This window comes from Neolamprologus multifasciatus, chromosome 11 (genome assembly GCF_963576455.1).
Source record: "Neolamprologus multifasciatus chromosome 11, fNeoMul1.2, whole genome shotgun sequence".
In the NCBI taxonomy this organism is placed as follows: domain Eukaryota; kingdom Metazoa; phylum Chordata; class Actinopteri; order Cichliformes; family Cichlidae; genus Neolamprologus; species Neolamprologus multifasciatus.
Genome location: NC_140449.1, coordinates 12,881,001 through 12,907,978, shown reverse-complemented (window position 1 = coordinate 12,907,978; position 26,978 = coordinate 12,881,001). Strand labels below are relative to the sequence as shown.

The 26,978-nt window shown below is 39.7% G+C and overlaps 2 protein-coding genes across 3 annotated transcripts; both read right to left on the bottom strand.

Annotated features, from left to right (window-relative positions):
• Positions 1-259: 259 nt before the first annotated feature.
• c11h8orf76 (chromosome 11 C8orf76 homolog) lies at positions 260-6,599 on the bottom strand. Its single transcript, XM_085176046.1, is given in 11 exon segments — positions 260-1,077; positions 1,623-1,670; positions 1,673-1,757; positions 2,773-2,902; positions 3,024-3,125; positions 3,128-3,163; positions 3,574-3,625; positions 4,736-4,879; positions 5,486-5,499; positions 5,502-5,586; positions 6,234-6,599. Coding segments are annotated over 11 exon segments (1,158 nt in total). The 5' UTR covers positions 6,339-6,599; the 3' UTR covers positions 260-720.
• Positions 4,886-26,426, bottom strand: LOC146507942 (fucolectin-5-like). Of its 2 annotated transcripts, none has more exons than XM_085176023.1 (6): positions 25,739-26,426; positions 25,422-25,444; positions 24,392-24,702; positions 23,827-23,984; positions 20,057-22,828; positions 4,886-5,417 (listed from the first exon to the last, which is right to left on the bottom strand). In XM_085176023.1, the coding sequence occupies exons 1-5, from the start codon at positions 25,770-25,772 to the stop codon at positions 22,482-22,484; spliced, it is 873 nt and encodes a 290-aa protein (XP_085032149.1). In that variant the 5' UTR covers positions 25,773-26,426; the 3' UTR covers positions 4,886-5,417; positions 20,057-22,481. The 2 variants fall into 2 exon arrangements, with proteins under 2 accessions (XP_085032149.1, XP_085032150.1); XM_085176024.1 differs by having other exon boundaries at positions 24,392-24,689; positions 25,421-25,444; positions 25,739-26,424.
• Positions 26,427-26,978: the final 552 nt, after the last annotated feature.

Below are 26,978 nucleotides of genomic sequence, written 5' to 3'. Positions count from 1 at the left end.
TTAAAAGTACTTTAAGAAGTTTGTAGTGCAGTAAAATGACAGATGTTTTACTATGATTACACAAAGCATTATGTAGGATATATGCATTTAAATCCATTCTGGGGTCAGCCTCAGAGACAGGCAGAAGTGACGTGTAAAAGTGAGGTCAAATGTTACATCATATTGGGATGCAAACTACGATGTGATATTTAGAATCCCCATATACCTTTATCATTCCCTAAATGTTTTCAGTACAAACAAAAGCAGGATCAATTTAAGATTTGTTTTTGTTTTTAAACAACATTTTATGAAAGTCTGACCTTCGTTGGCCTTGAAGGAAAGTTCAGAGGTCAAAGTAACAAGATATTTAAAATCACCATATATCATTCTCTATATACCTATGTTATTAGTACAAACAATATAAGTAAAAAACACAGTTTTAGATAACAATGCTATATACATGCAGAGCTATCAATTCTGTCAGTCGAAGATATTTTAAATCTTTTCGTGCTACTTTCTATATGCTGACAGTATACACCACATTTGTAGGAATCACAGTCTCACAGTTTTTCAACCAATAAATCATGAAGTTGACCTTGAAGATGTTGATGGATGTAAGCCAAATTTTAATGGACTGTTAACAACATAAAACTGTTATAAAACATCACCTCTTTGGTGGAGATGTTACACATTTTAAACATGTTAAGCACAAAATGAAGCAGTTAAAATAATTCACTTGTTTCATGGTTTGATACAGATCAGAGGCACTGCCGTATATTTATCACCGTGAAGTGGATGAAATAGTGAAGGTTCAGTCTGTAGGCTTAATGACGAACCACATTCACTGTGCTGCTTGTCTGAGCCATCTTCAGCTGGTTCTTCACTTCCTTCCTGTCTGTGTTCACCTTTGTAAACAGTCAACACTGCAGCATGAGGATATTGTGTTTCATGCTGCTGCCCGTCAGTCTCTAACACGCCTGTCAGTAAGATCTTGTTCCACCAGCGCTGTCTGAAGCTGTGCAAAGAGACACTGGTCAGGCTCTCCCCATCCTGGTAGTCCTCCCTCATCTTCTCTGGGATCAGGTCCTCTGACATCACCTGGAAGACCAAAAAGAGATAATGTTGGTGTGTAAAAATGAGCCATTTTAACCCAAACTGCTGGAATTTAAGCCTCCTCAGCAGGTCTTGTAGTCCGAGCTAGACGGCATGTCCCGTCTACCTGCAGAGGAGCCAAGCTGCCAGATGGAAGCAAACAATTTAAAGTATGTGGTACAAACGGTCTGTGGGCCACTGATGCTCGTGCTGTTGTTGGTCACCAGCCACCGTGTACAAAGAGCTGAAGTAAACCAGAGTCTTAAAAACAATGAGCTGTCCACTACAGCCACTGTCTTTGCTTTTCATGCCATTTTTTGTCTTTGAACTTCTCCATATTCCTGTAAATCCACTGTCACCACTTCGTTAATCAGCCCACTTGTCAACCAGTCAACATTTAGGCAGAAGCTTATGTTATCCACCTCCACTGACACCCAATCAGGATCTTGACGAACTCAACAGGAGCAGTCTGGTGTGTGAAAACCCCTCCGACCAGAATCGTGGGACTATAAAAACTGGTTTCAGAGTATGTGTGCAAGAAGGTTTCTCACCTCAGTGAGAGCTGCAGGGTTTCTTGTTTTGGGGTTTAGGCCGCTGTAGACGCCTCTTCTGTCATCTGTAGGACTCTTTCACTACGCTGAAGCACAAAGGAGGACTGCTGCTGTCGTAGGATTCTCAACAGGAGTCTGTAGGAGGCAGCAAGACAATGTGAGTACTCTTATATCTAATATATATCTAGTATTATTGGTCTATACTTGGTCTTTTTTTATGCCTAAACCTTTGACAGCTGACACAGACATCATCCAAAAGACTGTGGCTGTGGATAATTAAAGGATCCATACAACACTCTGCACCACTTATTGGACATGTAGCGGTTGTTATAATAATAACTAAATAATGTTGTTATTTAGTGTAAGTGTCCACCTTTTAGACCTATTTGTGTTGTCATATTGTATATATTTTATTTAATAAGAGTTATGTCTTAACTGTTTTGGATACTGTAATCCAGCAACTTGCTCACTGTTAGGATAAGAACTGTATATCTTATTATATTCAAAGCCAGGGGAACTTGCGGCCTGTATTTTGGCATGAAGAACTATAATGAAATTTGGCCCTTGAAGTTACTTTTTTTGTTAGGAAGGATTTGTTTGTTGTTGAGTGCAATGTTAAAATAAGTTCTTTAAAAAGCAAAAATGATTTATTATGAAGGCAATATGAGGCAGAGAAGACAAACATGTTGAGGGATTGGCTGTGTTAGTTCAGTAGGAGAGTAATTTGTAAAGAAAACAATTTTCACTAGCAGTCAAAAAAAACTAATTTGAACACTAATGTCTGCATTTTTATTTTGTTAAATTACGGAAAAAAAAATTATAGCAGAAGTGCTGCCACGTGTCCTGGCACAGCTCATGTAGTTTGAGACAGCTGATCTAGGCTGATGATTTCTTTCAGTGTGATGGCTTTTAAAAACAAGTGAGGCTAGGGCACATTACTTCTTTATGTTCAAACAATTTTTTTTTACTTATTTTAATCTCACAAACTCCAGTCATTCACCAAACATCAGCCCAGCTCGTCTTTCAAGAAAACTTTAACTAATACAATTTGTCTGAATATTTTTAGCTGGTGCTTCTGTGAAGCTGGCATGTGTTTTGGCTTATATGAACATACAGAATGTAAATACAGGGTCACAGTCACATGTTGTACCTTGTCCTGATGAAACAAGTGCAAGCTTTGAGCCAGACTCTGTCCCTCCCTGAGTTCTGCGGTCTCCTCCTGATGCCCTCTCTGTCCTCCTGCGCATCTGTTGATTTGCAGCTCTCAGAGGAGGAGGATTCTTTGAAAACACAAATACAGCAAAGGGAAAATGTTATATCTTTGATAACCTGCTGTAAAAAGTACAACAGAGTTCATTTACATAGCAATACACTTGAAGAAGGAAGTTAAACAAACACTACCTGTGGTTCTGTTTCTGTCCAGCAGCTGCAAACACATCTGTCCAAGGCTGAACCAGTGCCAGGGGTTAAAGGGCAGCAGGCTACACAGCTGCTGCAGAGTCGCAATCTTGATCCTACAGCTCCAAACTGCTCATAAGATGCTAACCTTGGAGAAAAAAGCAAACATTAGACTTGTACAGAAAATTGGGACTGTGAGCAAAGAAAAAGGGTGAAAAGGCCATCTGTGTTAGGAATACTGGGAGCAACACAGTGGAACTGATTCTTCAATATGTTAAGTTACTCATTTGTAATGATTTCTAAAAAGTATCAATAATAAAATGAAAAAAAAGCAGTATTAATCACTTCCAAACATTTATTTTTTCCAGTGTGTAGCACTGTTGCCTCACAGCATGAAGGTCGTAGGTTTGAATCCATCATCTGGTTGGGGCCTTTGTGTTCACATGTTCTGCCCGTGTCGGGGTGGGTTCTCTCTCAAGTAGTGGAAACTAAACTGGTGACTCTAAATCACTGGTTGGTGTGTGTGTGTGTGTGTGTGTGTTTCAAGCTAAACCTTGAGCAGCAGGGAGGCTGGTTAGGTGACAGGTGTTGGAGGCGTCTTTGCTCTGTAGAGAGATCACGTACATATTACTACTCAGGTCCGGATTAGAGTTAAACCAGTTCACACTAAATCTGGTCTGCAGACTTTTAGCCTCTGAGGACAAACTCTGGGTGCGTTCCAATAATCCATTTTGCTTATTAAGGTCCTAAGTGAGAAAAGGGACTCTTTAGATTATGGCATGAAGGACATGGATTTATATAAGCTCTGTAAAGATTATGAGCTTGTCCTTTGCTGTACTGAAGACTTTCGGATTGTCTTAAATTTATTTTTACTTCAGGTCAGCTGGTATAAGGGAGGGAGGGATGGAATTTTATTGCAGTAACAGAAATCCTAAAAAGGGAAAAAGAAGTATGTTCCACTGGATCACAGCTGGTTAATATAAGACAAAAAGATGGGTTTAATTTTATAGGCTATGGGACAGTTTTACTAAGTGGAGCGAATTATTGTGATGCTGCAATTGCAGGGTGACCTACTCACAATGAACTATAATTATTTACAAAGATGCAGTGAGTTCACTTCAGTAAAACCAGCATTCTGCCAAAAGCAGCAGAGATTAGTCTCTTTATAATATTACAAACTGTTCCACCATATAAACCTAAAATGTCAAAGGAAGGCCTAGTGCAGGACGTTAATAAACCTGGCCCTAAATGTTCCTTCTTTATAATTTCCAAAGAGATATTTCTCACAGGCTGTTATCATTTAAATGACAAGCAGAGTGAGGTTAAAACACATTGTGGTGAAATAAGATTCTGTATTCTGTAGTCCATCTGCACGAGTTAGTTTCAACATCCATCATCAGACTAGTGTAAGGTTGTTCCAATTCTCATCGCACAGCTCTTCTCTTTTCCTAAATGCTTTTCAATGATCCTACCCACTTTTCCTTGACCTCAATGATGTTTTCATCCAAAAAAGAGGAAAAGAGGTTAGAAAAAGGAGATAAGGGGGACTTTTGGAACACACCCTCAGTGTTCAGAGTTTATAGTGCAGACAGGGTCACTGTTAAGGAAGACAGATTTTTAAAAAGCGTATAAAAAGTCACCGGATGGTCACATGATAGCTGACAGTATTCACTCTGACTGTTCCTCATGGAAAACCCAGTCAGGTAAAGAATTACCAGTAACTGGGCCAACTCCAGTGCTCTGTCTCTCTGTCCCAGTCTGGTGCAGCATCGGGCCATCCCCTCCACTACATCTCGTCTAATGGTCAAGTTGTTGTCAGCGATCCACTGCAGGCAGCTGCTGTATGCCTCCAAGGCTTTCTGACCCACACACACCAAACAAAAAGAAACCAAACAAGACTTCTAAAACGTTACAAATGCTAAGGTGGAAAAGTGAGAGTGGCAGCAACAACAACAGGAAGAGTCAAACCCGAGTGCGATTTGGTCCAACGCTTAAACAGCTTCTGTAGGTTTTATTATTTCAACTGAAAACAGAAATTACTTCTCAATATTTTAGGAAATCTTTTCCATGCTGTCTGGAAATGTTGCTGCTGTGTAAACCACTGCTGACTACATTTGTGCTCTTTGGCTGTGTGAAATGGGACTATAAAAATTGCTGTTTTCTGAGGTGACTTATTGGGCTGGAAATATGAAAATGATCTAACTAGTCCTTGTATTGTTCATAACTTTACAACAGTCTTACAGAAATATTCAAATACTGATGCTGTTGATAAAGCAAAAAAGTGATGGTCATGAATGGACTTTTTTTTTATGTGCCTGTTAGTTTGCATCAGCTGTACAGGAGGTTTATCAGCTATAGAAATACCTGCTTCAATAGGCCTCCTTGTCCCAGTGAAAACTAAGCCAGATACTATTTGAGGAAGTATTTGAATGTAAGAGAGCACAGACTAAATTGAATGACAGTACCTGATAGTTTCCTTTCTCACAGCCAGGTCACCTCTGAACTTGTAAACTTTCTGCTTCTCCAGAGAATCTTCAGTATCCAGAGCAGCACTGTCACAAAACCACTGCAGAGAGGGAACAACTTTACTACACAGCACAAAGCTGTTAGAGGATGCTGCTCAGTCAGTCACTGCCAGTGAAGTACATGTCTCTACTTTGCCCTGATGCAGCAGCTACTCAGGCTTCATCTATGTGTTAAACGTCAGCATAATAATAATGCAATTTAACTTACAGCGAGCAGCACAAATATCAAGAGGAGCAATATTAAAATCTTGCACTTAATTCAGAGATGGGATATCCGATTTGTCTGCTTGTTTTCTCTCCATGTAAACGAAACATGTGACACACTCAGCCAAGTACAATAACATGGGAGACGTCTGGCCTCTAGAAATGCCACAGGGTACTTATTTGGCACTTATTTAGAAGCACGAACTTCCATTTCCTTTAATTTGTGTGTTTAAAAACTGAGTGTCTGTAATCACCAGCCTAATTTGACACAAACGCTTTAACATGACGAACCATAGTTACAGTTATTCTCCTGTATGAGCTACATGTCAGATCGTAAACGTTACAATAGAAATTCGCACTTTAGTCTTTTAGCTCCGTGTTTGTTCTGTACATAACTCTCTGTGTTCGTGTTCACCACGAAGGATAATCTAAACAACCTTCATGTCTATCTTCATGTAGTAACGTCTCTGTGTAAGACTCTCACCTCTGGCTCACACAGTTTAGCGCTGTAAGAAGACAGAGACACACACACTCGGTCTCTGACCTCCGAAAACACCGAGTCGTCAAACGTGCTTCCTAATATCTCCATCTGGAGCTAAATACATACAATTTACTCCACAAATACAGGCTGCCCATACAGCAACTACTGTGCGCTTGGTTAAACAGCCCGACGACTTCATTTCCGGACAGAAAGGTTCCGGCTGATGACGCAGTAACCACTCAGCTCCCCGGATATAAAGAAGAATTTATATCGTGGTGTCAAACATGCGGCCCAGACAAACGCTGTAAAATGTAAAAGTGAGTCTCCATTGTGCCCTCCCATCTAAACAGTGACCACTTTTGATAAGTATTTGCCTCTGTGCTCAAATTGCATATTCATCCAATGAAATTAAGGCAAAAATACACTGATGATGCTGCATCATTTTACAATGTACAAGACATATGTGGATTATGCAGTTATTTAAAGGAGGGAAATTTGACACAGATGCAATCACTGAATATCTGTAAACCTGACGGAAACGTTACACCACACTGGCGGCTGCCAGCGCTACCCCTCAGCCTCCAAGTTGATGCACCTATGGCATCAATTTTAAAAAGCCTATGTCACATCATTCTTGAGTTAGTCACAAAGTTAAGTCGCCACACAACCCACCAGGCAACGTGATGACGTGCTGAGGGTAATTGACAAATGAATCTACTTATGCTACAGACTGCTGTTCTTGTCTTGTCTGGAGCCCACTGATTAAAAAATACACACTGATCGTTGACCCAGATCCAGAAGCTGAAGCCACAGGTGTAGTAAAGACCCAGCCAGACAAAGGGAGTGCCAGCCTTCTGAGCCTCAACCCAACCCAGCCCTGAGTCCTCTTCATCAAGGGATGGAAACCAGATCCATGTGTTCCTCTCTGCAGTGGTACAGGGCGTCTGCCCATGTCATGTTTTCTTTAATCAGGTTGAAGGGCTCTGAAAGGAAAAATATCAAAAACATGAAACTCAGTTCCACTTTCACTGAGCTGTGTACTTTATCATTATCCTTCACACCTCCTTTCCACAGTGACAGAGCTAAGACTGAAAATAAGTGTCAAAAAAGGGAAAAGACTGAAACTGAGAGGAAAAATTCTTAATATTGTGATAAGAAAACCCACTGGTACTTAAAAGACAATGTTATAGTTAAATATATCAAAGTTGAACTTTGTATTTAATGTGCACCAATCAAAGTAGTTACTAGTTTTATAAGCAGGTTTGGATTCTTAGTGAAACATTGCTCCTTCATGCTATTATGTGAGTTATTGGGAGACATGGGTGAAGGTGTGAGTGAGCTGAGACACCTGGGGAGGGATTTAGAAACTGCTATATAGGTGGCTAAGAGTTCACCAGCCAAGAATAACAAGAATAAAAAAACATTCCACCTGAACCTTTTTTAAAAATCCTTTATTTTAATGAAATATTATATTTCCTTTGTACCATTTTCCTCTGTGGTCCCTGAACTCCACAGCACTCAACCAGCTGTGAGACATGAAATGTGTGCAATTTTAATTTAAAATGCCAGCTGTTATTGAGCTTCTGTCTTGATAGGTTGATTTATAAAAGTTTATATTTTATACTTGCTTGAGGATAGAACCCGATTCATTTTTGCTTTAAATAATGCTTCATGAAACGTGAGGTCCGGACTAAATGGCAATGCTTTGCCTGCTGAGAGCAGGCAACAGTAACATAAATATCCACTCGTTAGAACCAAGGCATGCAGAAAAGTATCGTTGAACACAAAACATGAACACAATTTCTTGACAAAGGCAAATTAGACGTACAACTCTGGGAATGCTTTGCCTACTGAACATAACAGCCTCACTCTGAACAGGAGAAATGTATATTCCATCTGCTGATCTTGTTGATCTGTTTATTTTCATATTTTTGTGTTCCAGGTGCTGTATGTTTGGTTTTCCTTATATTTTTCTATTTGTGCTCTATGCTTTTATTATGTAGTCCCCTATTTTCCCCCTTGTTCTTTTTATTCTCCTTCCTGTCCACTTAGACAATTGTCATACTACACATATAATGTAACAAGTGAAATAACACAAACAGAAACAGATAAATAAACAGAACAAAAACACATGAACAAGAAGAGCCTGTAGAGAACATGTTATAAAAGCAAAATGTGTTTTCTTGTAATCAGTGCTTTCAGATTACAAGTGTGCCTGCAAAAGCTACAAAACAGGACAGGATTTTAAGGGGGGGGGGGGGGGGGGGGGGGGGGGGGGGGGAACACACACAAATAAAACCAGCATCAACAACGAAACACAACATGTTAGACACTGAAGCATCAAATCAAACAGTGTTTCTAAGTTGATAGGTTGATTTTGAAAAGATTTATATTTTATACTTGTTTGAGATCAAAACCCAAAAAAATCTCGATTAAATTATGTGAACAGGTGAGAAGCATTTTGCTTTAAATAATGTTGCATCAAGACTGAACTGAATGTAGACACAGAGCAGAAAGCAGGGCTTAATGGTTGACTGATTGAGGGGCTTTTTTTCCCAGCAGCTTGTTAATAATTTACTGATTGTTACAATGTAATTGGTTTTGTTTTAGTTGTTAAAAAGAATTACTGTAAATTAGTTATAGAGTAGATCAAAATTTATAATTTTGAAATTGTAACTATAACATTATGTTACTCGATACCTCATTATTCACCCATCTTCTACTTGTTAGATAAATTTCCTGGTATGGAAAAGTATTTGCATGTGCTGCTACTTACACGGACAATGTAAACATAACGATGGTGGTATGTTCACAGATGCAAATCAGTCTGGGAATGCTTTGCCTAATGACCATAACAGCCTCACTCTGAGTGTTAACAGGAGAAATTTATATTCTCGTGTTGGCAGGGGGTTTGGCTCACAGTCCCAATCTGCACAAAATATAATGTTTACTTTGTCTCCAAGGTCAGCATCTATGAGCATTCATATCTGAGGGATCAAAGATGTTGTCTCTGCAGCAGCTGTGTAGCCTGCTGCCCTTTAACCCCTGGCACTAGTTCAGCCTGGGACAGATGTGTTTGCAGCTGCTGGACAGAAACAGAACCACAGATTGGCAAATTGTCGTGATACATTAACACTACTTTTTCAGCAGGTCATCAAACATATAACATTTTCTATCAGTTTCATCAGGACAAAGCACATGCCAGCTTCACCGAAGCTGCAGCTAAAATAAAAATGGAGGAACAGGCTTGATGTTTAGTGAATGACTGGAATTTGTAAGATTAAAACCAAATAAGTAAAGAACACTTTCATTTGAACAAGAAAGATATAATATGCAAATACTGCAGAACACACCCACATCCTCATCTCTACTGCTCAACCCACAAATGCATTTTCCTTACAAATGTGGCACCACCGAGGGGAAAATAAACAGGCTTTCCAACAGTGTAAGATTTATTAGTAAGAAACATTGTTACAATTTTCTTTAAGTTCAAATTTTTTATGATACCATATTCAATATGTTTTCAAACCAAATTTGTTTAAGGAGGACAGAATTCTGATCTCAGATCTGTGTCTTTGGAAAGGATCAAACTATTTACTCACCTTTTCTGTTTAGTTATCCTGTATTGTGCTGTGCGAAGACTAAAATAACTTTCTTAGCATTAGAATTTTCACAACACAATTTCAATTTGTGGTACACAAGTTCAGTATCTGCATAACTGCACTAAAGTGTTAATGATGCAAAAATCATATTTTGATTGGAGGTTTCATGTTGATACTTCTGCACTTTAGTAACTTGTCTCTTTTTTCACATGACATTTTGTTAATGTCAAAGAGTTCACAAGTGTTCAAATATGTTTTCTTTAAATATGCAAATTCTTCATTATCCTTTAAATGTGTGTGAATCTGTGTAAATCACAAGAACTGTAATCTGAACTCTTGACAAGCCAGGTTGGGTTTTTTTTTATTTTGCTAACATTTGACACTGAACAGTTTCTAAATATTCTAGATATAGTCCTAACAAAGTGGCTTGAGTTATAAAACCTGCTGCAGGTTAATCTGAATCAAAATCAGAATACTTTATTATGAAATTATGTATTTCCTTGTAACATTGCAGTAAATCCGTTAGATTGGATCAAATTGGTGTGGAAATGGTTCATTTTTACAGTGCTGTGATTGTTCTTTCTTAATAATCTGTATCAAAACTACATCCAGACTGCTTCCTTCAATAATGCCTTTCCAATTTCTTTGTACTGTTGTACTAGGTATGACTGTGCAATGACAATAAAGAGTTATCTTATCTGTTATCTTATCTTATATACTATTCACATAATTTTGCTGCCAAACAGACAAACAGTAAGCAGTGGTTGACAAACTTTGCATACTGGCAAACCTGTATATCAGCTGTTTACAGGTTTTGATTTAATCCTCTTAGTTAATCCACTGCAACACTCTGTGCTACAATGTTTAGCCAATCTGAATTCTATAAAAAACTTAAAATCTAATACAAATCAGGTACATGTAAAGGGGTATTACAAGACTGAAATCTATTTAAAGCATGCAAATTTTTCCTTAGTTTTTATATATCAGATTTGTATATTTGTTATACCAATCTCAGAGAAGGATTCTTCCCTGTCTGGACATTTGCAGATGTTGGTAAAAGAGGGCAATACGCTGGAACAAACTGGTCATCAAAGCAGACGTTTCCCCCAGGAATCTGGAATATTTCATTCTTTCTTTAAAGTGACAGTGTTTTGTGTTTTGATATTATTTATATCTACAATATTGAAGCTACATGGTACAGCTGGTCAGATTGTGCTAAGTGGAAGAAAGACTTAATTCTGGTATCATATTCAATACATTAAGAAAAATACATTACATTAATATTGTTGTAAATTATTATATTTTATAGAACTGAACTTGACTGGTTAAAGACCCCAAATGTTACCCTGACAGCAGTAATAAATATGCTTATTGCTATTTTTAATAAGTAATAAATACACAGACCACCATGTTCCCTGAAATAATTTTGCTAATGTTAATGAGATGGAGCCTAAAAGGCTTGTTGTACATCAAAATTATTCTTTATTCTACTTAAATACTTATTAATGTGAACAGAAGTTTGGCTACAGAAATTAAAGAAATTATTTAAATAAAAATAGTCATTCTTTAATTCATTTATAAACTCATTGTGTATTCCCATCCGTGGTAAGAGCTACAGCTTTCAATAAAACAAGTGTTGTAGGTCAAGTAACCCAGGTAACAGAATTAATATGCTTAAGAACATTAGTAGTCATTTTTGCAGGAATTATAAATAAATTGTAAAAAAAAAAAAGTCTGTTCAGAGTAAAAACTTTCTACTTTAGTGTTCAACACATTGTTTCACAAATGCAAACAAAGATACTGAAATTTAAACTTCATTTGATTTTTTTGTTGTTTAAAGAGGAAATGAAACACTAAACATATGAAGGCTAATTTACACCACTGAGACATGCTTTTATATGTAACACTGTCTGTGAAGCTGGATTTAAGAATGAAGTGCTTAAAGTTGATAATTTAAAAAGATGTTTAGCGCCATCTTCTGTCAGTATGGAGCGTTACGTAGTAGTAACTAGTAACAGAACCAGTAACTCAGGGGACAATAAGGACACAAAAAACAAAATTCCATCTAAGGGGATCGATTTTGTGCTATTTTTATGTTAAAACTGTCCAGTTTCATTCGTTATTTCCTAAGCAGTAAGTGGTTCTTTGTTGTTTGGCTAGCTGCGCTGAACTGTTCGGTTTTGTAAAGCACTTAATGAATGAGGACTGTAGCACTCTCGTGTGATGCGACGAGCCAATAATCACTCTCGATGTTAGTCCGCTGTGAAACTTTAATGCGTACTCCAGCACACGACAAAACACACAGACCGCACCGGAAGAACAAACTCCCCCCACCATACCATCCCCCCCACCGGTTGGATTAGTCCCCCACAGTTATGGCAGGTCTGCACAAACAAATATTTCTTGGTGATCATTTAACCAATGATCTACATCTTCCCCATTTAGCTTGTAGCACCTAACAAAACTAATTCACTCACAAGTTTCTAAACAGCGCTTCTTAACACAACTTTAACTTAACAATGTTTTTTTTTTTTTTTTTTTTTTGCTCGGAGTAACCCCACACCTTAACATAACAGCAATTATGAAAAATGCAAATAGCCAGTAAGCATCATATTTCAACATACTGACAACAAACTGATTACACCTAAGGCTTCCTAGTGTTTTCCATTTACATGTATCTTGGGTTGGGTCTGCAGATGCGACCTGCACGTGTAGTGTATGGTGTCTGGTTCACAATGTTCTGGCCGGGCACCTGCACAGCAGGTTGGGGCTGAGGAGGGGATGTGTTTTGTGAATCTTCGTTTGAGCGTGTGTGTGATTGCGGTGTGAGTGTGGAACTGTCCATTGTAGAATGGTTAGTGTCCTCGCACTCAGGGTCATAGTCATGGAGTGGTGGCGGCGGCGGTTCTGCCACTGGGAGGATGTGGCGGCGATTCCTCCTGTAGGTTCTTCCATCGACCTGAATGATGTAGGATCGTGGCTCCTTGCTCTTCCTTTCCACAATTCCCAGCTTGTCGTAGCCTTTCTCTGTCTGCACGCGGACCACTTGTCCTTCTTGCAACGGCTGTAGCGTGCGACTGGACTTATCATAGTGACGCTTCAGTCTGAGTCTTTTGTCGCGAAGTCGGTCACAGATCTGTCCTGTGTCTTTTGCAATGGGTGCCAACAGCTTTCTGCACACAGGAATGCCCGCGCGTGTCTGACGAGACATGAGACGTTCAGCAGGGGAGCCTAGTTGTGTGTCACGGGGAATGTTTCTAAGGTTTAGGAGGTCAAGAAACACGTCGGTTCCATCTCGGTGAGATTTTTCCATGAGGTGTTTTGCGCTGCGCACCGCTCTCTCAGCAAGACCGTTTGACTGTGGAAACTCTGGGCTGCTGGTTGAATGGGTGAAGTCCCACTGTTTTGCGAAATCAATAAACTGTTGACTAGTGTATTGTCTGCCATTGTCCGTGAGGAGCGTGTGCGGTGTGCCATGAACTGAAAAGTGTCTCTTTAGCTTGGAGATGACCGCTGCTGTGGTCAAGTCACGGAGAAGGTCAATCTCAATCCATCCTGAATAGGAATCTACAAGGACCTGGTATTGTTTTCCATGCCAGGTAAAAATGTCAGCAGCCACCGTTGACCATGGTAGGTCTGGAACAGGGTGCAGTTGTAGTGGTTCTCTCTGCTGATGTGTCTTAGTGCTGTTACACACAGTGCAAGAGAGCAGCTCTTCTGCAATGTCTTTTGACATTGCTGGCCAAAAAATGACACTCCTAGCTCTGCGCTTGGTTGCTTCGGTACCTGGATGGCCTTTGTGTACGATGTTGATGTACTCTTTGTGCAGGGACTGGGGAATGACAGTTTTGTGGCTTTTCATGATGATCCCATCCTCCATGCTGAGCTCATCTCTATATGGAAAAAACGGAGCTAGAGCGGGCTGTACTTGGCTCTCTCTGCTGGGCCATCCTCGCTGAATGACTGTGCTGAGTAGCACATCATCTTGTGCTGTGTGCTGTCTTAGCTCCTCCAGGCGAGCAGTGGAGATGTAGCTCACTGTCATCACTTCATAATCAGTGTGTTCAACCGGGCAGCGTGACAGCGGGGCGAGCGGGGCTCTTGAAAGGGTGTCTGCTAGATACATGTATTTCCCCTTTTTGTAGACCAGACTGATGTCGTAACTCTGTAGTCGCAGTAACATCCTCTGGAGCCGGGCAGGGGCGGCATGGATTGGCTTTTTCATTATGGTCACCAGGGGCTGGTGGTCGGTTTCAATGATTGTTGCTTTGCCATAGACATAATCTTTGAACTTCGTGCAGGCAAACACCACGGCGAGGAGCTCCTTCTCTATTTGAGCATATCGCGTCTCTGTGTCAGTGAGAGCACGCGAGGCGAAGGCCACCGGTCTGCCAGTTTGCAAACACGCGGCACCCAGCCCATAGCATGATGCATCACATGTCAGTGTGACTGGCTCCTTGACATTGTAATACGCCAATACTGGCGGGCTGGAGAGGCATGATTTGAGGTGGTCGAAAGCCTCCTGGTGCTGTGGGAACCAGCACCACGCAGTCTCCTTGTGGGTTAGTTTCCTTAGGGGTGCTGCAATCTCACTAAGGTTTGGTATGTATTTCCCAAGGTAATTAACCATACCGAGGAAGCGCTGTAGCGACGTGACATCCGTGGGCACCGGCATTGCTCCTATTGCTGTGGTTTTGGAGGGGTCTGCTTTTAGACCGTCCCTTGTGAAGATGTGGCCCACATATGACACTTGATCTAGGCGAAATTTGCACTTGTCAGGGTTTAGCCTGAGTTTGATCTCTCGAGCACGTGTCAGCACTTTCTTCAGGTTGGCATCATGTTCGGCCACTCCGTGTCCTCCGATGATGATGTCATCCACGATGACAGAGCACGGGTAACCGGCAAACAGCTGTTCCATGGAGCGCTGGAACACCTCACTGGCTGAATTGATACCAAAGGGCATCCGCAGAAACCTGTATCGCCCAAATGGGGTGCTGAATGTGGTCAGCATTGAGGATTTCTCGTCGAGCCGTATTTGCCAGAAGGAGTTTTTTGCATCTAGCACTGAGAACACTGTCGCTCCTGACATCTGTGCTGCCACTTCCTCAACGCTGCACATTGGGTGATGGGGTCTTTTCAGTGCTGTGTTGAGGTCTTTTGGATTTATGCACAGTCTGATCTCATGCTTGTCTTTCTTGTGTGCTGCCACCATTGAGGACACCCAATCAGTAGGCTCAGTGACTGGTGTTACAACGCCGATGCGTTGCACGCGTTCAAGTTCAGCTTTGACTCTTTCTTGCATCGCGACGGGGATGCGGTGAGCTGGACGGACCACAGGCTGTACATCAGGGTCTAGCATCACTGAGTATGTGACTGGAAGTTCCCCCAGTTCATCACTGAACAGGTCATAGTATTGTGTGAATATGTGAGAGCTGAAATCTGTGCTGCTTTCTGTGCTGATCTGGTGGACCTCAGGGCTCATTTTCACAATGCCCATTTCCATGCATGCTCGAAATCCTAGCAGCGGTTGCACTTCTCTATCCACCAAAAAGAAAGGCAACGTGTGACACTGCTTCTTTAAGCAACAAGGGAGTGTAACAGTTCCAGTGGTCTGAATTCTCGTGCCTCCATAGGCAACAAGGCTCACAGGATTCTCTTGTTTGACTGTCTGTCTTCCGCCATTCACTGTTTCGAAAGTCTTAAGTGACATGACATTGCATTTTGCTCCTGTATCTACTTTCATCTCAGTGGGCTCGCCATTTATGTGAATTGTGACAAATCCCTCATGGTGATCATTTAACCAATGATCTACAAGGACTGTGTGGAAGAAAGAATTCCGTACTCCAGCGGCTCCCACAGTCACCAGATCTCAGTCCAGTCCAGGACTTTTGGATGAGCAGCTGACAAATCAACAGCAACTGTGTGATGCTATCATGAGGCAACACACATAAACATTCAAACACATAATTCTCTGCACAGATTGTTTTCCTTTTGACAGAAATCTGTTGTCAGTTGAACAACAGATTGTGCTGCATCTCTTCTTCAGCACAGTATGTTCATGGTGACACTGCCTCTGATTTAAGATGGTGGGTAATAATGTTTTCTACGAGCATTTGGCGCCTAAATTGTATTTATTTTATTTAAAAAATAATATTCTAAAGTGCTTTGGCAATTTCTGTCCTGAAGATGGCAGCACAAACTCTGTAAATAAATTCAGATAGTGTTTAAAAATGTCTTCCTACTGATGTTATGATGTTATAAACTTAAACACTTATCATAACCAAACTGGTTATTCCATATTTGGAAAGAATGCATACTGGTTGATAATTTGAAATATTAATTTAACAATAGAAGATTTGTCACAGAAAAGGTGCAGAGTAGATGAACTGGCATTTCTTTTCTGAAAGTACAGTGTAGTTCAATTCATCAGCATTGAAATCAGTTCAGGTTTAATGCACAATTCTGCTCATTTCGAATGTTCCACGTGTTGTTGATGATCCTAAATGGGCCAATCAGTTGTTGGTATCTATCATCACACAAAATCTAAAAAATACCTTGAAAACTGTGGATTCTAATCAGTAAAAACGGATTACATCCTCCCTCCTTCAGAGGGAGAAATATAGTGACATAAAATATTGACATTAAAACAAAGGCATGTCTTAAAGCATAATTCCATTGAATAACTCACACACACACCAACAGACACCAAGTTACTTTTGCACAATACTCTTTCTTAGTTTCTTAGAGTGCAATGTGCAGTTTTGCTCCTGTGCTTGTCTGTTATGTGTCATATCAGGGTTTCTCCGAGACCGCTGTCTCATTTCACTCTGTACTGCACCACTGTACACGGTTGAAATGACAATAAAAGCCACTTGACTTGACTATTACATAAATATTTTAAATAATTTATACAATTTCATCATATGTAAACATGATTTCCTTTGGATTTGTTCATCTCTTTCACAGCTTCACACTGGAAGGTCACCAATTAACACTAACAGACCAACCAACTGTCTCTTGTTGCTTTTCATCATGTGTTAGGAAACCATCTTTCAATTCAATTCAATTCAATTTTATTTATATAGCGCCAAATCACAACAAAAGTCGCCTCAAGGCGCTTCATAGATACAGAGAAAAGCCCAACAATCATATGACCCCCTATGAGCAAGCACTTTGGCGACAGTGGGAAGGGAAAACTCCCTTTTAACAGGAAGAAACCTCCGGCAGAACCAGGCTCAGGGAGGGGCGGCTGTCTGCTGCGACCAGTTGGGGTGAGAGAAGGAAGACAGGATAAAGACATGCTGTGGATGAGAGACAGAGGTTAATAACAGATATGATTCAATGCAGAGAAGTCTATTAATACATAGTGAGTGAGAAAGGTGACTGGAAAGGAAAAACTCAATGCATCATGGGAATCCCCCGGCAGCCTACATCTATTGCAGCATAACTAAGGGAGGATTCAGGGTCACCTGGTCCAGCCCTAACTATATGCTTTAGTTAGGGCCCTCTAGCATCACCTATAGGCCTTTGCCATGCCAGTAGTACAGGGAGTTCTGGACTGACATCATTTTTATAATCCTGTTTCAAATCTTTTAACTATTAAATATGATAAAGTTTTTTGGGAACATCTGGACTGATGAGACTGTTCACAGAAAGCATTATGATAATTATTTTAAAGGCTGCAAACTCTATATTGCTAATTTTATTAGTTTATTTATTTCTTACTTATTTCTTTTACACTATATTTTATAAATATTTTAAAAATCTGAAAATTATTTTTGGTAAATGCCTTTGAGGTAGTTATTAATAGAGTTATTAAGTCTTGTCATAGGAGGAAGCACTCACTAAATACTGTTTTAGTTCAGTTTTTTAGTTCAGTGTCTTGGTTGTGTGTTTTGTTTTTTGTTGTTCTTGTTGTTTTGTTTGTTTTGTTTGTTTGTTTGGTTTGTTTGTTTGTTTGTTTGTTTGTTTGTTTGTTTGTTTGTTTGTTTGTTTGTTTGTTTGTTTGTTTTCCCACTTTCTTGATGATAAAAAATATAAAAAGGAAGCAATGTCAGCCTATGGGGCAATTTGTAATTGTTACTTGTGCTTCACAATAAAAATATCTGAAGAGAGAAGAAGAAGAGCTTAAAGAGCAATTAGAGAACTGTACAGATTATTTTCCATGTTAAAGCCTTAATTTTTAACCTGACTTCATACAGTTTTCAAGTTACAGTTTTTGAGATTTAGAGATTTGTGTAAACATTTTGAGGCAATGGAGAATTTCTGTATTTTCATGAACAACAAGTAACTGTATTAATTATTAAAGTGTGCAGCTATGAATATAGATTAGAACTTTCACTATTCACAAACAAAATGCAGTGTGGAAAATAGACATGTGTTTTTACTTTTTACTTAAGTCAACATCAAAATGCACCACAAAGGAAACACTTTCAGTGCATTATGTATAGCTGGCACAGGTTAAAGGGAAAAGCAGCAAAACACAGCACACATTTCACTTTCATAACATAACTTTCAAAGTCGGATGCAGATCTGAGATCAGAATTCTGTCCTCCTGCAGATACGCTGCTGCATTACGACGTCACTGCTGTCACTGAGAACAGAAAACTCTAATCATGATCTCAGCTGTTTGATTAGAAACAGACAATCACTGATCCTGCAGAAGCAGGAAATGAATTACAAACCTTTGTAGCCCTCATTACAGTTGTTCGTTCTACAACGTGGCAGTGGTCACAGCGTTTTAAGTGGCTTAAGCACTTAAAGCTGATCTTTAATAAAACTTTTGATAAATATTTAGCCTTCCCCACATGAATGAGAGTTCAGTTTGAAGGCTTAATGGCGACCACATTCACTGTGCTGTTTATTACAGCCATCTTCAGCTCGTTCTTCACTTCCCTCCTGTCTGTGTGCACCTTTGTAAACAGTCTACACTGGAGCGTGAGAATGTGTTTCATGCTGCTGCCCATCAGTCTCTAACAGGCCTGTCAGTAAGATCTTGTTCCACCAGCGCTGTCTGAAGCTGTGCAAACACACAGTGGCCCAGCTCTCTCTTTCCTGGTAATCCTCCCTCATCTTCTCTGGGAGATGAAAGAGAGAATTAATGTTGGTGTCTGAAAATGAACAAGTTTAAGTCCAAACAGCCTGGAATTGAATCTTTGTCACAGTGTGTGTGCAAGAAGCAGTGCATCTCACCTCAGTGAGATTCTGTTAATGTTGCAGATCAATTTACCATATAAGTTTCCTCGCCCTATAACAGTTTAAGCAAATCTGGGGTGAAAACATAGTGAATGTGGTGTCATAGATAATATAAACTTAGATTAAAAAGTAAGGAAATTTGTGCTTGGTCAGTTATTTCTTTGTTGTAACAATGCTTCTTGGCAATAAATCTTATACTGATGAAAGCCTAATGGTGCCACATTTTTAAGGAAAATACATTTATGGACTGAGCAGTAGACATGAGTTTGTGGGTTGCAGCCATAAAACACTTGCCAAAATGTCAAACTGTCTAATTCTTCTTAATTTATTGTCTCAGTCTCTCCTTTGTCCATTGTTGAGTCATGTCATGTGTGTAAAGGTGCTCCTGCAGTCTACACAGCCAGTGGACTCCTCCTCAAATCCAAGCTTTGAGCCAGACTCTGTCCTCACTGAGCTCTGATGCCTCCTCAGTGTTTCTATCCTCCTGCTCATCATGTTGATTCAAACAGATCTCAGATGAAAAAGATCCTGTAAGGTTTAAATATGGCAAAAACAAACAAACATATTCATAATATTTCTGTAACATAATTCTATTTATCAGGAGATTTTGAATAATTAGTTTTGACTGGCTGTTGTGTGTGTCTTTTGTGTCGTGTCATTCGCTGTTAGGTGTCACAAGTATATTGAATGCAGATCATTTTAAAAAGCTGATAAAAAGTGATGGGATGGTCACATGATAGCTGACAGTATTCACTCTGACTGTTCCACATGGAAAACTCAGTCAGGTAAAGAATTACCAGAAACTGGGCCAACTCCAGCGCTCTGTCTCTCTGTCCCAGTATGGTGCAGCATCGGGCCATCCCCTCCACTACATCTCGTCTAATGGTCAAGTTGTTGTCAGCGATCCACTGCAGGCAGCTGCTGTAAACCGCTGGTCATGAATGAGGACTTTTTTGCGTCATTTTTAGTTTGCATCAGCTGTATAGGTTTGTCAAGAATAAAAATACTAGCTGAGCTTAAGCCGGATACTATTTGAGGAAGTGTTTGATGTAAGAGAGCACAGACTAAATTGAATGAGTGACAGTACCTGATAGTTTACTTGTCTCACAGCCAGGTCACCCCTGAACTTGTAGACTTTCTGCTTCTCCAGAGAATCTTCAGTATCCAGAGCAGCACTGTCACAAAACCACTGCAGAGAGGAACAACTTTACTACACAGCACAAAGCTGTTAGAGGATGCTGCTCAGTCAGTCACTGCCAGAGAAGTACATGTCTCCACATTTATGGTATGTTTTATACATAATGCAATTTATGCTCAGAACCATAAATATCAAAGCAATATTATCTATTATTTGATCTTGAACTTGAACTTCCATGCAGAATCATGATAAAAAGAAAGTACACCAAAATCAAAGGTCTTGCACATTAGGACATAAAAATAATTTATTTTCTGCCAGGTTCTAAAACTATTTAACTACAAACTGAATAAATGAACATCAACATTTGTTCATAAACAACAAACACAAGGCTAAAACATTAAAGTCCACAAGTCACGTGCAACACTTTTGTTGCACTAGTGTAGTGCAACAAAAGTGTTGCACTACACTAGTGCAACAAAAGTGTTGCACTACATTTTACAACATTGTTGTTTGTCCTGCACATAGTAATTCATGGTAGACATTTATCTAAAGTACCTAGCATATGTTTTTATGGCAGCTTATGACTGTTGTAAAATCTCGAACTTGCTGCATTATCTAGTAGCTTACAGCAAGTAAGGGACTCTCACAGCTGGTGTTCTAACAATAGAGAGACACTCACTCAGTCTGTGGCCTCAAACAGGCATCTCCATTCTTCCTGTGCCTTTCCCCAAGAAACTGTAAGTGCATCTAATGACCGCAGACTCACTCACTGTTTAAAAGAACTGAGGTACAGTTTTGAAATTGAACTTCTTTTTCTTTGGACATCTCAGGCACCTGGTTTGTAAATTCATCGTTCATTTATAGTTTGTTGTGTTATCTGGCAAGAATTTAGAGGGGTGCTTTAAGAGGATTTTGGTCTTATGGTTTTAGCTGTTTTTTGAACATTTTCAGAAATTAAACATTCTTAAACATCAAGAAAGCACGACGATTGTAAACGGCCCATGATCACTTGTATTCCAGACACACTATACTGTTAAATATGATGTTGGCCCACCTTTTAGCTTTGACAGCTTCAACTCTTTGGAAGGCTTTCCACAAGGTGTGTTAATGGGAATTTTTGTTCATTCTTTCACATTTGTGAGGTCAGACACTGATGTTGGACAAGGAGGCCTCGTCCACATCAGGATGCCTGGCTCATAGGCTCTCCTCTCATTCATGTTCTAATTCATCTAATTCCATGTCATCCTTTTATGGAGCTTCCAATATGGAGTCATATTGGAACAGGAAGGGACCATTCCCAAACTGTTCCCAGAAAGATGGGAGTATGAAATTGTCCCAAAAAGTATGCTGAAGCATGAAGAGTTCCTTTCACTGATAATGGAGGTGTTTAGAACACCAGAATTCAATGATCTGGATGAGTGAAAACTTTTGGCAATATAGTGTATAAACACATATCAGCTTTTCATGACACAAAAAACAAATGTGCACATCCAGAGTGTCCTCCCAGCTAAAGAGATGACTGCGTACAGATAAGAAACACTTGCTTCTGTGCAGAAAGTACCGTAGAAAAATTTGAAGTATCATATTTGACCTCTGACCTCTCCTTCGAAATCAAAATGATAACATGTTCATCAACCTTCTAGGAATTGGGATCACATTTTGGGTTGTCTAGACCAAAATACTTAATATTGCTCTACAAGGGCCTGATATCCACTTACGAGGACATTATACTGCCACTTTTCTATCGAAATTTAAAACTAATGTCCTCATGTGTGGCTCTCATTTTTATCAGAAGCAAAAATCAGGTAAAAAAATTTTTTTTTTAAAAATCAGGTAATTCTTTGTTTTTACATTCATCAGGTCCCAATAAACCCAAATAGCAAAGAAAAATTAAAAAAGGATGTCATGAAAGAGTTTGGGTCTTAGGAGGTTACATGCAATTCAGATAAAAATTATACAAATTATAGACTGATAAACATTTCTGTGAGTTTTTTATTTTATTTTATTTTTTTCACAGCAAGTTTTCATGAGACATACATGAGCAAATCAATAACTCCCAAAAAATTACCTTCAAGACAACAAAAGCAAATCAAGATTAATTTCTATTTATAAACTGCATTTAATTAGACTACAAACAAAATATAAAATTAAAAAACAGAATGATTGTTTTTTCTTAATTTCTCCACTGTTTATCTTCCTGCTACACTGAGCCTGAACCCATCACCTTTGATTTATTAGAGGAAAGTTTGCTACAACCCAACAAGCCACTACTGACACCTGTCTAACTGAATAAACAAAACCAATCCATGGATCTTCTTACACCGCACAGATGAAATTGTATTTATCATAAACAGACTTCTTGTACCACAAATGGTTCCCACTTGTACTCACGGCACCACTTATGCTACAGTCTGCTGTTCTTGTCTCGTTTGGAGCCCACTGATTAAAACCTACACAATGATCATCAACCCAGAACCAGAGGTCCAGAGTGCAGCTGTAGTGAAGACCCAGCCAGACAAAGGGAGTGTCAGCCTTCTGAGCCTCCAACTCAACCCAGCCCTGGGTCTTGTTATCAAGGATGGAAACCAGATCCATGTGTTCCTCTCTGCAGTGGTACAGGGCGTCTGCCCATGTCATGTTCTCTTTAATCAGTTTAAAGGGCTCTAAAAGGAAAAACATCAAAAAAATAAAACTTAGAAGCATCAAACCAAACAGTGTTTCTGAGTGTCTAACATGCTGCGTTAATCCAAGCACATAATTCTTCTTACTTATTCTCGCTTATTCTTTAACCCTCAAAGAGTTTCTCAGTCTTGTTCTCTAAAACCTAAAGAATTATGCATTTGATCAACTGGTCCCGTAATGGAATTGATACCCTGCTGGGCTTGGGAGAGCCCGATTGTCCTGCGGAGACGTTTGCTGCAGGATACTCGATGGTCGGTTGCGTTGTGTGTCTGGCGACACTCTCGGTGGAGGACATTGAATGACATCTACCAATTCGGAACCACGATAACAGAGTTCTGGCTGATTGGACCTGGCTTATCGAAGTAAAAGAAGCAGCTACAGCTGTTCAAAACCCCATAAGGCTGCCCGACATGATAGACAATGGGCAGGGCTGTGAGTACTCAGATTGTGTTTTGAACGCAAAATGGAAAACATCTTGGAGAAGAACAACAGGAATTGAGAGGATTGGTGCCAGCTGAAGGCCTGCCATGGTCGAAGCTGACTGGAACAACAAAAATTCTTCCATGATAACAGGATTGTTGTCAAAACTCTTTGTCCCTCTTTCAAGGCCATCTGCGTTGATCGAAGATTGTTGACTTTTGCTTAACCGGTTGAAGGGACATTTTCTCTCGGCTGAACACAGAAAACACACACGCACACACACACACGCATGTACACTGACGCAAGTTGTTTTTTCTCCTCATCTTTCCTCATGTGTGCATTTTCCATTGTTATATCTCTCTGACCTGTCTTCCCCATGTGATGCTGTGTAATGTATGTATGGTCGGAAGGGTAAGATGGCGCTGGCAAAGGTCGGCAGCCTTAACCCAATTTCCCTCGGGATGAATAAAGTATTATCAATCAATCAATCAATTTACACATTTATATTGACTCTACTGACTGACCAGTTAACTTAGTGGGTAAGAATGTTTTATTGTACCTTTTTTTCTGCCTTTCATCATCACCTCACACAGAATTAAAGGCCTTTGAAGCCCAGATGTGTTTTTGTACACAGTTACATAACGCCCCCACTTTGGTCCATTTTCACAGTCAAATGTTTTATTTTCTCCTCTAGTAGTTGTGTTGATTGTTGCACACCTGTGATAAAAGATAAAAGGTTGGACAGATGTACAGAAAGAGTTTCTGGCTCTGTTTGATTAAATCATGCTGTAAACAGTGGAGACAGTCGAACAGCTGGATAATAAATGTGAGCTGCTGTCTGAGAACATTTTAGAAAGAAGGAAAACACCTACAAATAAACAACAAAGGAAAATGAGAATAAATAAATAATTTATATTCTTCACATATACTTGATTATTACTCCAAACCACATCACATCATATTAGACCTCCTATTTTATCTGATAGAACTGATACAGGGTTATCTGTGTTACTGTATTACTGGATTTAAATACATTTAAATGTTCATTATAATTATCTAAAAACATTGGACATGCTGGAGCCTGACTGAGAACAGAATGATTCAAAGTAAGATGAAGGTATTACTCAGTGGTGTCAGCAGCATTTCTCTCAGATGAGTTCCCGATGAGGATATGAGCGTCTTTTAGATCAACATTGTGTTGATCTTTGTTGTAAATGGTGATGCAGGAAATTTCATATAGACCCAATAAGTCAACTGTCCACCAGCTGATGGGCTGGTTTTCTACAGTGTTAGAACATGTTGAATAATTTCCGTCCAAAGCTCTGTCAGCAGTGTATTTGAGACCATTTTCATCTGTGTAGACTGAAGACTGAAATGCCACTTTGTCATCCAGTTTGATAGTTTCCCATCCTGGACTACATCCTGATGATGTAACAGAAAGTAAAGTAAAAAAAAAAAGAAAAAGAAAAAAAGAAAAGAAACAATGTCAGTGGCAATAATACTTCAGACCGGGTCTTCTAGTGTTTTTTAGGAAAAATCTCCGTTTCACTCCTAAATAATGAATCTGAATTATGACTTCATGATCTGACTAAACCTTTTGTGGCAAACATATTTAGCACACACACACACACACACACACACACACACACACACACACACACACACACACACACACACACACACACACACACACACACACACACACAACACAGGTTATTTCCAAGCAGCCTCACTACATTATAAATGTTGAATAGTTTTGCAGTTAGTGAATAAAAATTCATCAGAATTAATGAAATGAACAATTTGATTCTCAAAACATATCAAAGACTGCACGTTTATCAAAGCACTTATTTCTAAATCACGTTGATCAAATATCATAGAACATAATTCAATATAAATTTACACTTATAACATATATTTATACAGATGTTTGTAAAATGCTTCAGTCCAACAGAAAATCCCCACATGAAATATTCCCACAGAGCTGACGTCTACTGTGATGCAATAAATAAATAAATGAATTGAAAAATAAAATGTAAAAATAATTTAAAAGGCATACAATTAAATACTTTACAAATAAGTATATTCAGAACAGAAGCATCATCATACTTTTTGATATAACCTGAAGAAACTGATTAGAAATGCACTCTTACCTGGATCCTGTTGAGTTGATCTTCCTGTGAAGTTTCAGAGAACAATGTAAGAATGAGTGAATTACTGCCAGCTCTGATATTGTTGTTTGGTAATACAGCAGAAAGCACAGAATGTAAACCATCCTTCAACACTCAGAAATGAAACTGACTTTACTAAAGTCAAATCCTCTTTAAACTAAATGAAACGACTTTTGCTTTATCGAGCAGTTTGGATCAACTCACAGTAAAACTGAACTGTTATATTTGATCTTTTTCATTCTTTATAACGATCATTAAAACATCACTGTGCCAGGCAGGAACATCAAATGATCCACTTACCAATCAAAGTGATGAACAACAGACTCCACAGCATCTTTACTTTAGACTCTTTGCACAAATGTGTCCTCTAATAAGAGAAAGAAAAGACTTCTACCCTCACTCTGGAGTTTTCTGTAGACACACTGATGTTGATATGATCCCCTCTCTGAGTCAGAGCTGGATTTGTGTTTCTGTCACTTCCCTCATAGCAGAAAACATGAAAATATTCATTTTTCCTGTTTACACTCAGAGTGAGGCTGTTATGTTCAGTGGGCAAAGCATTCCCAGACTTTTACATCTGATTTGCAGATGTGAACATACCATGACTGTTATGATCACCATGTTCAAACTACATTCTGTGTGCATCCAAGTACATGCAAATACTTGATACTTAGCATAGCAGGAAATTTACTTCACCAGTGGAGGCTGTGTGAATAAAAGGTATTCAGTGACATTTCAACAGGTAGACATTTGGTCTACTTTAAAGAAAAAAAAGAGACATTATTAACAATCGGTCATTCATTAATAAGCTGCCGGGAAAAAACCTTCACAAGTCCATCATTGTGTCTACTTTCTGCTCTGCATCTGCATTTAGGCTGGATTTCATGTTTCATGCAGAAATTATTTATGGCAATGTGCTTCACACACTGCTGAGTATTTGTAAATGTGTGCATGAGGACAGGAATGCATGTTTGTGTCTGTGTGAGCCTGTTTCTCTAAGTCTATGTCAGGCTACCCCCAGGTGTGGGGGCCGATCTCCCCTCACCACACTCCATACCGGTGGCTGATGCCCTCAGGCATCGGTGCAATGGTGGTTCTCAGTGTCCAGGGCTGGGCACTTAGGTATGTACTGGGTCAGTCCCGGTGGCTGTTTGGCGGGGCCTGGCGCCCGTGGCTTGGTCGGGCCCCTACCAGAAGGCAGGGGGCCCTCATACCTCGGGTGGCTGGGCCTGGCACTCTGCCGCAGCTGGCTGCCAGCACAGCCTGCGGGCACGTCTCTGCAGCCCCCTGTAGCTTCTGCACCGTGGCTGCAGGGTGACCCCCCCGATCTGGGGTTCTCCTCAGGTCTTTCAAGGTGGGTGGCACAGCTGCCCTCAGGTGTGGGGGTCGATCTCCCCTCACCAAACTCCATACCAGTGGCTGATGTCCTCAGGCATCGGTGGGTTGGTGGTTCTCGGTGTCCAGGGCTGGGCACTTAGGTATGTACTGTTCTTCTTTTTTACTTTGTTTGGGGGATAAAATAAATTTAAAAAAAAAACAT

Coding starts and splice junctions, on each gene's coding strand:
- LOC146507942 (XM_085176023.1), bottom strand. CDS start 25,772: ATGCTGTGGAGTCTGTTGTTCATCACTTTGATTG. Junction 24,703..25,421: donor GATCAACTCAACAGGATCCA/GGTAAGAGTGCA, acceptor ACTTTACTTTCT/GTTACATCATCAGGATGTAG. Junction 23,985..24,391: donor AATGCTGCTGACACCACTGA/GTAATACCTTCA, acceptor CTTTTATCACAG/GTGTGCAACAATCAACACAA.